Source organism: Coregonus lavaretus (genome assembly GCF_964263955.1).
Source record: "Coregonus lavaretus genome assembly, contig: HAP1_SCAFFOLD_6198, whole genome shotgun sequence".
Classification (NCBI taxonomy): domain Eukaryota; kingdom Metazoa; phylum Chordata; class Actinopteri; order Salmoniformes; family Salmonidae; genus Coregonus; species Coregonus lavaretus.
Genome location: NW_028157284.1, coordinates 20,001 through 33,991, shown reverse-complemented (window position 1 = coordinate 33,991; position 13,991 = coordinate 20,001). Strand labels below are relative to the sequence as shown.

The following is a 13,991-nucleotide window of genomic DNA, read 5'->3' as shown; positions in this document are numbered from 1 at the left end:
AATATAAAGAGACATGAGACAAAACAATCATAATGAATAAGATTACATGGACAGGGAGACCTGATCCTAGGTCAGCAATCCTCCTCTGAGACACTTCCCAGGAGTCACCAGGACCAAGAAACCGGACACATACTGTTGTAAAGTCTAGTTACAGCAGGTGTTTACTGCCATCTAGTGGAAGATACCAATAAAACACTTTATTATCAGGATGGGGAGACGGTTGAGCTGAAACAGAAAGTAAAGTTGTTCTTTTGTACAGGATCCATTTTGAGACGACAGAGCAGAAAACACTATATGGAGAGAACTAAAAAATAAAGTGAGTATTTCTAAGTATTTCTGAATAATAATCTATTCTAAAGGACAGAGTAAGAATGAATACCTGGAATGAGATATTACTAGTTAGTAGAACTGCTACTTGAGCTGAGTTGCTGACAGACCGCAGTTTTCAAAGTGGAAACTAATCAGTAGGCCCACATGTTATGAGGTAGGCTATTATCATTGTCATTAAAGTAAGCCTTTAACTTCAGTTTATTGTTGTTGTAGCCTCGTGTTATTATGTAATTATTAATGGCCATGTTAAGTTAATTCACCATGAAGTGTCACCATGGTCACAGTTCTATTGCAATTGCTGATCAGATGTTAGAATGCATTAGATTGAAGGTAGCAGTCAGCCAGATTAGACTACAGGTATAAAAATAACCTGGCTGTTGTTGACAAGCATGGGCCTATTCAGTTCATATCCATATTATTAATATTTAATTCATTGATTGAAATTACGACCCCATCCTCAGTAGCCTATTCCAGCAGGCTACTGGGCAACAGAAGCACTTCCTACCTCAACATCGCCTTGCTATTCATGTTAAATAAAATAATCTGTCAATTTGAACTAAGCAAGCTGCTAAATCATTCAGCTTACATCTTGCCTACATATTTCCCAGGCTACTGGAGGCTGTCTGAAATAAGATGTTGGCCTATCAGGGGCTATGTTTTGGCCTAGTTTTCAGGCCTGGTGGAGGAGTCATTGGGCTAGAAAAAGTAATTGCATTACATCACCTGACTGTTTGGATGTGTCTGTTAGTAAACTGTTTTATTTCGAAGAGATAATGAATCAAAGAGAACAATTGACATTCAAATTAGTTGTCACTGTGTTAAAGACAACCAACATGCTGGATCTCTGTTTAGGGGTCAGTGCTCTAAAATGAGTCTCTCTGGGGAGAGAGAGGAGGGGGGCCCTGCCTCTAAAATGAGTCTCTCTGGGGGACATGACACCAAAGCTAAGAGGTGAGCTGACAAAATTGTTTAAGAATTTATATTCCAAAACGCTATATACAAAAAAAAATCACATTTGTGTTTTTTCATCAGAAAGTATTGCTTATGGGTACCTTCAATATAACTGTTCTAGATTGTAGATGTGTATGAAAATGATTTTTTTTTTCTACAAAACGCTTTATATCCATTGTTTAGCTGGAATGTAATGTTCGTGTCCTTTATATTTGACTGTGATATGTGGTTGTCTCACCTAGCTATTATAAGATTAATGCATTTACAGATGACATCTTAATTTGACCCAGTTTCTCACAGCAGGAAAATAATCATGCAAGAACAGCAAATGTGCATTATTATGTGGATTATAATTAATGGAAATGTGTTGTAGGGGTTGGTACATTTTTCATCAGGGAAAATCAAGTCTGAAATGTTTAAGTGTAAAACACTTTATAAAGCCTTGTAGTGGTTTCATAATTTATTTAAACAATAGAAGCTAATTTACCAACATTTCTGAAAAAGGATATGAAGTGTTTTGGAATGAAACTCTTCATATGTTTCCCCATCTGAGCTCAGAGTAGATGAGATATGTAATGTTTGTCTCTGTTGTGTTGAAGCCCAATCAAGCAGGAGAGACCAGCCTCCCCTGTACCCAGCTGTGTGTCCATGAAGAGTGATTGGTCAATGAGACCCCCTTTACACTTTGGAAAGGGAGACTTTTCTACTGAACAAAGGTAAGAAGAACTCATGGGTCATGGTCAGTGAGTTAAACAACACTGTCTCTAGTCATTTCTCCTCTCCCATTTTCCCATTTATTTTTATTGTTTTCATAATCCATAGGCTAATCCTTTTTTCAATTTTCATAGTCCTAAAACAATATTAAACAAACACAACATTCCTTCCCTGTGTGTGTGTGTGTGTGTGTGTGTGTGTGTGTGTGTGTGTGTGTATGTGTGTGTGTGTGTGTGTGTGTGTGTGTGTGTGTGTGTGTGTGTGTGTGTGTGTGTGTGTGTGTGTGTGTGTGTGTGTGTGTGCACTCCCTGGATGAGGAATGTCATGTTTTGTCCCCAGAAACCAACAGGAGAGATCAGAGTCAGAGATGCTCAGTGGTCAGTCTTCCCAGAGTCATCAAACAGACCTGGCCTCCATATTCAGTGTATGTGGTCCTGTTATGTACATTTGTTTTTGTTTACCTCAAGTAAAGTTGATCTGTCAATCATTCATTCATGTGTTAATGAGAAAGCATTTAGTCTCTTTCTTAACTTATTTACTTGATTTATTTCAGTTGCTTGAAGAGAATATTATGACATTTGTGAAGAACGAGCTGAAGATGTTCAAGAGGATTCTTAGTCCAGAACTCCCAGAAGGCTTTGAGAGTCAGAAGCAGGATAAGGAAGTGGTGGACGCTGAAGATGAGAAGCAGGAGAGCAGTGCCAGAGAGGGGGCTCTGAAGATCACACTGCACGTCCTGAGGAAAATGAACCAGAAGGAGCTTGCTGACACACTGGAGAAAAGTAAGAGCTGTCTGCCTCATGTTGAATGCTGTTTTATAACAAACATTTAAAAGCTGTAGCTAAAGTACAGCTAAAGTAGCTGTGTAACTAAATGATATTGTAGCAGTCTTAACACAACACCTAGTGACCTCGTCAAACTTTATAACACAGTCTTACAATACTGTAGGCATTAAATCAGACGGAATATTAATATCCTCTGTGTTATTTATAGATTCAGATGAGCTTGCTGTGATTTGCCAACGTGAACTCAAATCTAATCTAAAGAAGAAGTTTCAATTTGTATTTGAGGGGATCGCTAAACAAGGAAATCCAACACTTCTCAATAAGATCTACACAGAGCTCTACATCACAGAGGGTGGAAAATGGGAGGTCAATAATGAACATGAGCTGAGACAGATTGAGACTACAGCCAGGAAACAAGCAAGACCAGAGACTGCAATCAAATGTAACGACATCTTCAAACCCTTAACTGGACAAGACAAACTTATCAGAACTGTGCTGACAAAGGGAGTCGCTGGCATTGGAAAAACTGTCTCTGTGCAGAAGTTCATTCTGGACTGGGCTGAAGGAAAAGCAAATCAGGATGTCCAATTGGTATTTTCATTCCCTTTTCGGGAGCTGAATTTTATGAAAGGGAAAAAACACACTTTGAATGAACTTCTCAATCACTTCTCAATGGAAACCAAAAAATCAAGAATCTCCAACTACGACAAGTACAAAGTTCTGTTCATCTTTGATGGTCTGGATGAGTGCCGACTGCCCCTATACTTCCAGAAGAACAAGATCTGTTGTGACGTCACAGAGTCAACCTCAGTGGATCTTCTGCTGACAAATCTCATCAAAGGAAATCTGCTTCCCTCTGCTCTCCTCTGGATAACTACCAGACCTGCAGCAGCCAATAAGATCCCTTCAGGGTGTGTTGACCAGGTGACAGAGGTACGAGGGTTCAATGACCCACAGAAGGAAGAGTACTTCAAGAAGAGATTCAGTGATGAGGATATGGCCAGCAGAATCATCTCACACATAAAGACATCAAGGATCCTTCACATCATGTGTGACATTCCAGTCTTCTGTTGGATCTCTGCAACAGTCCTTGAACACATGCTGAAACATAAGAGAGAAGAGATGCCCAAGACTCTGACTGAGATGTACACACACCTTGTGGTGTTTCATACCAAACAGAAGAATGAAAAGTATCTTGGGAAAGAAGAGACAGGTCCACACTGGAATAAAGAGAGCATTCTGTCACTGGGAAAACTGGCTTTTCAACAGCTCGTGAATGGCAATCTGATTTTCTATGAAGAAGACCTAAAAAAGGCTGGCATTGATGTCAATGAAGCTTCAGTGTACTCAGGATTGTGCACACAGATCTTTAAAGAGGAATGTGGGCTGTACCAGAACAAGGTGTACTGCTTTGTTATCTGAGCATTCAGGAGTTTCTGGCTGCTGTATATGTGTTCCTCTCATTCATCAACAACAATGAGAATCTAACGGCCAAACCGCAATCAACGTCCAGGAATGTTTTTGCGCTGTTCAGAGACAAGCCTGAAGTTACTTCCTACAAGAGTGCTGTGGATAAAGCCTTACAAAGTGAGACGGGAAAGCTGGACCTTTCAATGGAGTCCAATCAGAAGCACTTACGAGGTCTACTGACAAAGACAAGAAGCAGCTCACAGAGCCATGAAGAAACAGTTAAGTACATCAAGAAGAAGATCAGAGAGAATCCCTCTCCAGAGAGGTGCATCAATCTGTTCCACTGTCTGAATGAACTGAATGACCATTCTCTAGTGGAGGAGATCCAAAGATACCTGAGATCAGGAAGTGTCTCCAGTGAAGAACTTTCACCTGCACAGTGGTCAGCTCTGGTCTTTGTGTTGCTGACTTCAGAAAAGGAGCTGGATGTATTTGACCTGAAGAAATACTCCAGATCAGAGGAAGGTCTTCTGAGGCTGCTGCCAGTGGTCAAAACCTCCAGAGCTGCTCTGTGAGTACATAAAATGACATTTCAGTACTTATTATCAGGAATAAATATTCAGTTTAGAGAAAAATATGCATTATAATATGTACAGTGGGGAAAAAAAGTATTTAGTCAGCCACCAATTGTGCAAGTTCTCCCACTTAAAAAGATGAGAGAGGCCTGTAATTTTCATCATAGGTACACGTCAACTATGACAGACAAAATGAGAAAAACAAATCCAGAAAATCACATTGTAGGATTTTTAATGAATTTATTTGCAAATTATGGTGGAAAATAAGTATTTGGTCAATAACAAAAGTTTCTCAATACTTTGTTATATACCCTTTGTTGGCAATGACACAGGTAAAACGTTTTCTGTAAGTCTTCACAGGGTTTTCACACACTGTTGCTGGTATACATGCAGATCTCATCTAGAGCAGTGATGTTTTGGGGCTGTCGCTGGGCAACATGGACTTTCAACTCCCTCCAAAGATTTTCTATGGGGTTGAGATCTCGAGACTGGCTAGGCCACTCCAGGACCTTGAAATGCTTCTTACGAATTCACTCCTTCCTTGCCCGGGCGGTGTGTTTGGGATCATTGTCATGCTGAAAGACCCAGCCATGTTTCATCTTCAATGCCCTTGCTGATGGAAGGAGGTTTTCACTCAAAATCTCACGATACATGGCCCCATTCATTCTTTCCTTTACACGGATCAGTCGACCTGGTCCCTTTGCAGAAAAACAGCCCCAAAGCATTATGTTTCCACCCCCATGCTTCACAGTAGGTATGGTGTTCTTTGGATGCAACTCAGCATTCTTTGTCCTCCAAACACGATAAGTTGAGTTTTTACCAAAAAGTTATATTTTGGTTTCATCTGACCATATGACATTCTCCCAATCCTCATCTTCATCATCCAAATGCACTATAGCAAACTTCAGATGGGCCTGGACATGTACTGGCTTAAGCAGGGGGACACGTCTGGCACTGCAGGATTTGAGTCCCTGGCGGCGTAGTGTGTTACTGATGGTAGGCTTTGTTACTTTGGTCCCAGCTCTCTGCAGGTCATTCACTAGGTCCCCCCGTGTGGTTCTGGGATTTTTGCTCACCGTTCTTGTGATCATTTTGACCCCACGGGGTGAGATCTTGCTTGGAGCCCCAGATTGAGGGAGATTATCAGTGGTCTTGTATGTCTTCCATTTCCTAATAATTGCTCCCACAGTTGATTTCTTCAAACCAAGCTGCTTACCTATTGCAGATTCAGTCTTCCCAGCCTGGTGCAGGTCTACAATTTTGTTTCTGGTGTCCTTTGACAGCTCTTTGGTCTAGGCCATAGTGGAGTTTGGAGTGTGACTGTTTGAGGTTGTGGACAGGTGTCTTTTATACTGAAAACAAGTTCAAACAGGTGCCATTAATACAGGTAACGAGTGGAGGACAGAGTAGCCTTTTAAAGAAGAAGGTACAGGTCTGTGAGAGCCAGAAATCTTGCTTGTTTGTAGGTGACCAAATACTTATTTTCCACCATAATTTGCAAATAAATTCATTAAAAATCCTACAATGTGATTTTCTGGATGTTTTTTTCTCAATTTGTCTGTCATAGTTGACGTGTACCTATGATGAAAATTACAGGCCTCTCTCATCTTTTTAAGTGGGAGAACTTGCACAATTGGTGGCTGACTAAATACTTTTTTACCCCACTGTATATAATATATAATATTATATTGAAAAACATATTGAATCAATGCATTGATATTCACATTAGTATAACAATATGACTACATACAATTATAAGATAAATCTATATGTTGTTTGAGAGAATAAACCAAATGCATCTGCTATTGTCCTTCTACACTACTCGTGTTAAATTAAAAGTGTGTTTGTGAAATCTTGATGATATCTTTGTCAGACTGTCAGGCTGTGGAGTCACAGAGAAAGGCTGTGCTTCTCTGGTCTCAGCTCTGAAGTCAAACCCCTCACACCTGAAAGAGCTGGACCTGAGTAACAATGACCTGAAGGATTCAGGAGTGAAGCTGCTCTCTGCTGCACTGGGGAATCCTCACTGTAAAGTTGAGACTCTGAGGTCAGTAGTCCTGTATTTGGTCAACAAGTGATAACAATTTGATTGTTAGTGTATATCAATTCCCCATTATGTATATCAATAGTAGTACATTTACCGTTAATTCGTATAATTTATAATCTACAATGTTTGTTACTGTGGTTACGGTAATGTACTTTAATATATTCAATATTATTATTCCAGTCTTCCCGTTCTCATTGTCAGAGTGGACACATTGTTTGCAGAGCACACAACCTATGCTACACTTGTGAGAAAAAGTTATGGTTAATTTCATTCCATTTACGAGTTTTGTCAATTTAGTCATTGTCTTTTGTTTGGAGCGTTCCTGTCAATGTTGAGTAAGGATGCGCACGCATAGAAGTAGGTCTATAGGCTACCTGGCCTGCTAGCAAATGTAGGCATATAAATGTGCCCATTTGGGGATCTGATACTATTTCTGATTGGCTTAACGCATCACCACTAATGACCTTTGGAGTTACTCAAAATAATGTTTTCTTCACCTCAAACAGCAAGCAAATTAAGTCTATTTTTACATCCATTGAGAATTACAATTGTTCCTCAATGTGTTTGAAAAATCCTTCCAGCTCTCTCCCTTTCAATAACCACATAGTGTGAAAAGGGAAAAATGCTCTGATCCAGTGGAAACGTCATAAAATAGGCCTACCTGATTACTTCTTATCAGTGCTTTACTTGGTCTGAAACAGGTTCCGGTACTATTTTTGGGTGCTGGAACTGTATATATTTAGATGCAGGAGCTCCACAATACTTTTGAGCTAATATTCTATAAGAGGAACAGGAGCTCAAGCAGTAGAACATTTGAGGTGCCGGTACTCAGCTCCGGTCAGCTCCTGCCCAAGTCTAGCACTGCTTCTTATCCCTTGCGCCTACAGCTGTGTCTGTCCCGAGCTCACTGGAGCAGGAAACTCTGAGGGCCCATAATATTTTATACAATGTTGCAAGTTCACTAGTACAAGCTTCCTGCCAGGCCCAAGTTAACGGTTTATACAATGTTTCAAGTTCCTTGCAGATGTGATTTATAGGAGATGTATTATTATCAGGATATTTCCTACCTGCAGGCTGCAATGTTTTTATTTTTGGGCTTTATGTAGGCTATTTTTACATAGTTGGAAATGGCAACAGAAGTTACTTTTTAGGTTTGTTTCATTTTCATTTAGATTTGGATAGAATTTTGATTAACCATATGACAATGATTTTGAGATATAAAAACAAAAACTTTTTCACGAACATTTGCATATGAAAACCATAACTGGCACGCAGATCGGTAGAAATGTGAAGATAAATTGGCATTCCACATGAGAATGGTTTGCCGACTCCTCGTGTAGCCTCACAAGCAACTTCAGGAGAGTAATGGCAGGATCTGAGAAAGCCAGCAGGCGCGGGAGGAGAATAGTTGGGTCAGGTTAAGTTTTTGTTATTCTGGTTATCTAGATCTCTGGTGCCCTCTTGAGGCATTTGTCTTATTTAATCAAACCGTATGCTTTAAGCATCAGACAAGCTCAGTGCATATAGTTGATTTTAAATGACATGCACAGCACAATTATTTAAATTGACACACAGAGAGCCAAACCTCTTCTCAAGTCTCCAAAACTCTAAAAACATTTTCTGCTTTACACACATTTTGCAATTCAAAATGGCACTTTTTAAATGCACTGCACACAGTTCTCTGCATAAGACACAACAATCTGACATAAAGTCACGTTTGCCATTTCAAAACACTGCCATTCGAAATGACACTACATAAGCTAATTGGCCAATACATGTGCCACCTGGCCAAACACCTCAATGGTTAATTGTTACCACTTCAATCAGGAAGTAAGCACTATGAAAAGACCACAGGTGAGCACCTTTTGTTTTACAACAACAATGGAAGATGTTGCAGAGAGATGAAGAGGAAGAGGAAGAGGGAGGGTGAGAATGAGAGGGGGAGGAAGAGTGAGAGGTAGGGGTAGAGCTGGTAGAGGAGTTCATGGCCAAAGAAGACAACAACTTTCAAATGAAATCAGAGCAACCTTAGTTGATCATGTCATCAACCATGGGCTGACAATGCGAGAGGCTGGACAGAGAGTGCAGCCCAACTTGAGCCGTTTTACTGTCGCCTGTGTCACATTTAGATTGGAGTACAGGTATGTAACCAATATTTATTTCACTCTATGTAGTACACCCCATGTCATAGTGTATCAGTTGGGTGACACCTGTTTACTTCATGAATGGCTGATGTCTACATGTTTCCTGTACAATTTACTCTACTGTTGGGGAAATATCTTTAGGCTGCATTGTCCAAGCCCTATATTTTAGTTTTTTAGTTTTTCTAAAGGACTGAGAGACGCAACCATGGTGGAGGAAGGGGTCAAATGTTCACCGGGGTACAGGAAGCTGCCATTGTAAACTTGGTTTTAGAAACTAATGAAATCAGATTACGAGAAATTCAAAGCCACATCATTCCAAGACAACACCATATTCAACAACATTCAACGAATCAGTCTGTCCACATTGGCTCGCATTCTCAAGCGAAATCAATTCAGAATGAAACAACTTTATAAGGTGCCGTTTGAGAGAAACTCTCAAAGAAACAAAGAGGTCAGACGAGCATATGTGGATGTAAGTACAATATTGACTGCAGTACACTACACGCAACATTGTTTCCCAGTGTACTGGATAACACCATATTGACTGCTTTTGTTCTTTGTTTTCAGGGAGTACTGGAAATGGATGCTCATGCAATCCCACATGAGTTCATCTTTATAGATGAGGCTGGGTTCAACCTAGCAAAGACCAGAAGAAGGGGGAGAAATGTCATTGGCCACAGAGCCATTATAGATGTTCCTGGCCAACTTGGTGGGAACATCACAATGTGCGCTGCCATCTCCAATACGCATGGTGTCCTCCACCGTCATGCCAACCTTGAACCATACAACACAGCCCATATTCTGACATTTCTGGACAGACTCCACAACATTCTCATACCACCAGAGCGTATGAATGATGCAGACCATCAAAGAACCCGGTACGTTGTAGTATGGGACAACGTGAGCTTTCATCGTGCAGCCCCAGTCCAAAACTGGTCTGCTGACCACCCACCATTTCTCGTGCAATACCTCCCACCATACTCACCATTTCTGAACCCCACAGAAGAGTTATTTTCGGCATGGCGGTGGAAGGTATAAGACCGGCAGCCCTTTGTGCGCATGCCTCTTGTGCAGGCTATGGAAGAGGCATGTGATGAGATTGATGTGGGTGCGATTCAGGGATGGATAAGGCACTCAAGGCGCTTCTTCCCTCGATGTCTGGCAAGGGAAGATATTGCCTGTGATGTGGATGAGGCGTTGTGGCCAGACCCAGCTGTGATGTGGACGAGGCGTTGTGGCCAGATCCAGCTGTGCTGCAAGATGCTGCCTAATTATTTTTCTTGCCTCTTTTTTTTTTATATATTTTTTTTCTGCACATTCTTTCTGCAATTTTCTTTTTCAGTTTACTGTTTTTTTGTGAGCATATTTTTTTCAGTGCAATGTAAATATATCTGCTGTGCATATGTTGCACTGACTTGTTTGGTGAAAAATACAAATACAAATGTTTCAACAGCATGTGTGTGTATCTGCAAATATTTCTGTGCATGTGAACAATCTGAAGAATTTTCTACAATTTGAACTATTTTAGTATTATGGCAAAGCATACTAAAGATGACAGTGCTTTTAATTATGCCCAACAGAGTGTAGTTGGTTAGACAAAAATCTGGTAATATGAATGAAGTGTGTGCCATTTCGTGCAAACGTTTGATTTTGATAATGCTATATGTAGTTTTTGGTTGCAGTGCTTCATTTTGCAGGATATATTAGGTATTTTCCAGTTTGGGTGTGTGGTTTTGTGAATTGTGTTAAGTATTTTGATAAAACCAGCCTAGTTTGCAAAATTGTGTTTTAGCAATTGGGAAAACTAAAACACATCTATCTATGGAAAAATACACTTTTTGAAATTTCGACCAATCATTGGTTGAAAGAACAGACGACTTTCGGTAAACCAATATTTTTTCTGGGTCGGAGACAGCCCTAGTGTGGACTGTATACTCAAAACAATCAAAATATGATACCTCACTGTCTGTCTTTTGACTGATACTTCTTTTTAAACTGCTAAGGTCAGTCTACTCAAATATTTGGACTATACATGTTTCTCTCTATAAGCAATACTTTGATAATTTGTCATTTCTAATAATGATACATCCATTTCTGAATAGATATGACAGGTTTCAGGACACTGATATATCTGAATATGTTGAAAAAAATATACTGCCACTATTTTGACCACCAAAGAATAGCAGTGTGGTTTTAACATTATTTTACTATTTGCAGGCTGTCAGGCTGTCTAGTCACAGAGAAAGGCTGTGCTTCTCTGGTCTCAGCTCTGAGGTCAAACCCCTCACACCTGAGAGAGCTGGACCTGAGTAACAATGACCTGAAGGATTCAGGAGTGAAGCTGCTCTCTGCTGGACTGGGTAGTCCCCACTGTAAACTGGAGACTCTGAGGTCAGTATTCCTGTAGTTGGTCAACAAGTGATAACTGTTCACCAGATCCACATGTGTTTACCAGGCACACATAGTCCACACCATATGTGTTTGGACAGTGAAGCATACAGTTTTAAATTTGACGCTATGCTCCAGCATTTTGGATTTGAGATAGAATGTTTCATATTAGGTGACAGTATATAATGTCACCTTTTAATTGAGGATATTTTCATACATATCTGTTTTACGGTTTAGAAATGAAAGCACTTTATGTATGTAGTTCTCCCATTTGAAAAAGTCTTAATAATTTGGACAAATTCACTTATAGTCTATTACAGTAGTCAAAAGTTTAGTATTTGGTCTCATATTCCTTGCCCGCAGTGATTATATCAAGCTTGTGATTCTACAAACTTGTTGAAAACATTTGCAGTTTGTTTTGGTTGTGTTTTGGATTATGTTTTTCCTAATAGAAACTGAATGGTGAATAATGTCCTGTCATTTTGAAGTCACTTCACTTGTATTGTCAGTAAGAATAGAAGATGTTTCTCAACACTTCTACATTCATGTGGATGCTACCATGATTATGAATAATCATGAATGAATCGTGAATGATGATGAATGAGAAAGTTACAGAGGAACAAGGATCATACCCCCTCTGTTATTGGTAATGGTGAGAGGTTAGCATGTTTTGTTGTAGCCTCTGTAACTTTCTCACTCATCATTTTTCATGATTGATCCATGATTTTTCTTAATCATGGCATCATCTGGATTCATTTAGTAGTGTTTAGAAACATGTTATCTACTCAATGTTATCTACTGGTCAGTCTACTCAAATATTTGTAATATGCATTTTGATCATTTGTAATTTTTTATAATGATACAGTACATCCATTTCGGAATACATATGGCAGGTTTCAGGAAACTGATGTATCTGAAAAGTTGAAAAAAATTATACTGTCACTCTATTTTCACCACCAAAGAATAGCAGTGTGGTTTTAATATGATTTGACTCTTTGCAGGCTGTCAGGCTGTCTAGTCACAGAGGAAGGCTGTGCTTCTCTGGTCTCAGCTCTGAAGTCAAACCCCTCACACCTGAGAGTGCTGGACCTGAGCTACAATCACCCAGGAGACTCAGGAGTCAGACTGCTCTCTTCTGGACTGGAGGATCCACACTGCAGACTGGAGAAACTCAAGTATGTAGAGGGTTTATGTCAATGTTCATATCAGACATGTTGGAGTTATCAGACTAGTTAAGACAAACATTCTGACCACCACTTGGACTAAGTTATATGCTGTGTGTGTGTGTGTGTGTGTGTGTGTGTGTGTGTGTGTGTGTGTGTGTGTGTGTGTGTGTGTGTGTGTTTGTGTGTGTGTGTGTGTGTGTGTGTGTGTGTGTGTGTGTGTGTGTGAGTTCAGGTGTATCCCTCAATGACTGTCTGTTCTTCTGCTTACCGCTACAGTGTGGAACATGGTGGAGAGAAAACAATAAAACCTGGACTTAGAAAATGTGAGTGTTGACTGCTGTGAAGAATATGACTAAGAATAAGTCTTAATTCAAGTGAAGTCAAAGTCAAAGACCACCATCATTACTTACTTGGTCATATTAAATATCAGCTGTAGTTCTACAGAAGCACAAATCAGGGACACCAAAGTTTACAAAGAGTTGCTTTGACAATGTGTGTGTCTGTGTGTGTGTGTGGCGTGTTCGTGTTACTTTAGAAATGTGTGTGTGTGTTCATGCATGCATGAAGGTGTGTGTGTGTGTGTGTTCAGGGTGTTTGTGTGTGTGTGTGTGTTCAGGATGTGTGTGTTCAGGATGTGTTTTTGTTTGTGTGTGTGTGTGTTCAGGATGTGTGTGTAATTAATGGGAATAAGTGTGTTTTATATTACTATACAGTATAACATATAATCATTCTAATATGAATGATGATGATTTCTAATATTGTGTCTGGTTTCATCCATCAGATGTCTGTGATCTCACACTGGATCCAAACACAGTAAACAGACACCTCTCTCTGTCTGAGGAGAACAGAAAGGTGACATGGAGGGGAGAGGAGCAGCCGTATCCTGATCACCCAGAGAGATTTGACTGGAAACAGGTGCTGTGTAGAGAGGGTCTGACTGGGCGCTGTTACTGGGAGGTAGAGTGGAGTGGGAGAGGGGCTTACATAGGAGTGGCATATAAAGGAATCAGCAGGAGAGGAAGTGGTAATGACAGTGGGATTGGATGGAATCACAAGTCCTGGAGTCTGTTCTACTCTGTCAACAGTTGTGTTGCCTGGCACAATGATAATCCCACCACTATAGACGTCCCCTCCTCCAGATCCCACAGAGTAGGAGTGTATCTGGACTGGCCAGCCGGCACTCTGTCCTTCTACAGAGTCTCCTCTGACACACTGACCCACCTGTACACATTCTACACCACATTCACTGAGCCCCTCTATCCAGGGTTTCATGTTTGGTTTGATGTCACCTCAGTTTCCCTGTGTCAGGTGGTCCCTGTGTCAAACACAACATGATGTTTCACTCTGATCATGGTCATGTTCAGTAAGACACACTGGAGCAACAATGTAGAATATCTCTCTAGTGTGTAAACATATGATTGGAAATATTCATGAATACACACCGTTGAAGTTTACAGAGATTGTCAACTAGTCATTCATTA

General features: G+C 40.3%; 1 protein-coding gene across 1 annotated transcript in view; it reads left to right on the top strand.

Annotated features, from left to right (window-relative positions):
• Positions 1-253: 253 nt before the first annotated feature.
• LOC311125584 (NLR family CARD domain-containing protein 3-like) overlaps positions 254-13,991 on the top strand; it is a 26,870-nt gene continuing 13,132 nt past the window's right edge. The window contains exons 1-8 of the mRNA XM_084199609.1: positions 254-316; positions 1,183-1,281; positions 1,881-1,997; positions 2,335-2,419; positions 2,549-2,777; positions 2,989-4,183; positions 4,315-4,761; positions 12,346-12,519. Of these exons, the coding sequence (XP_084055735.1) occupies positions 1,199-1,281; positions 1,881-1,997; positions 2,335-2,419; positions 2,549-2,777; positions 2,989-4,183; positions 4,315-4,761; positions 12,346-12,519 (2,330 nt within the window). The 5' untranslated portion in view covers positions 254-316; positions 1,183-1,198. The remainder of the gene's footprint in view (positions 317-1,182; positions 1,282-1,880; positions 1,998-2,334; positions 2,420-2,548; positions 2,778-2,988; positions 4,184-4,314; positions 4,762-12,345; positions 12,520-13,991) is intronic.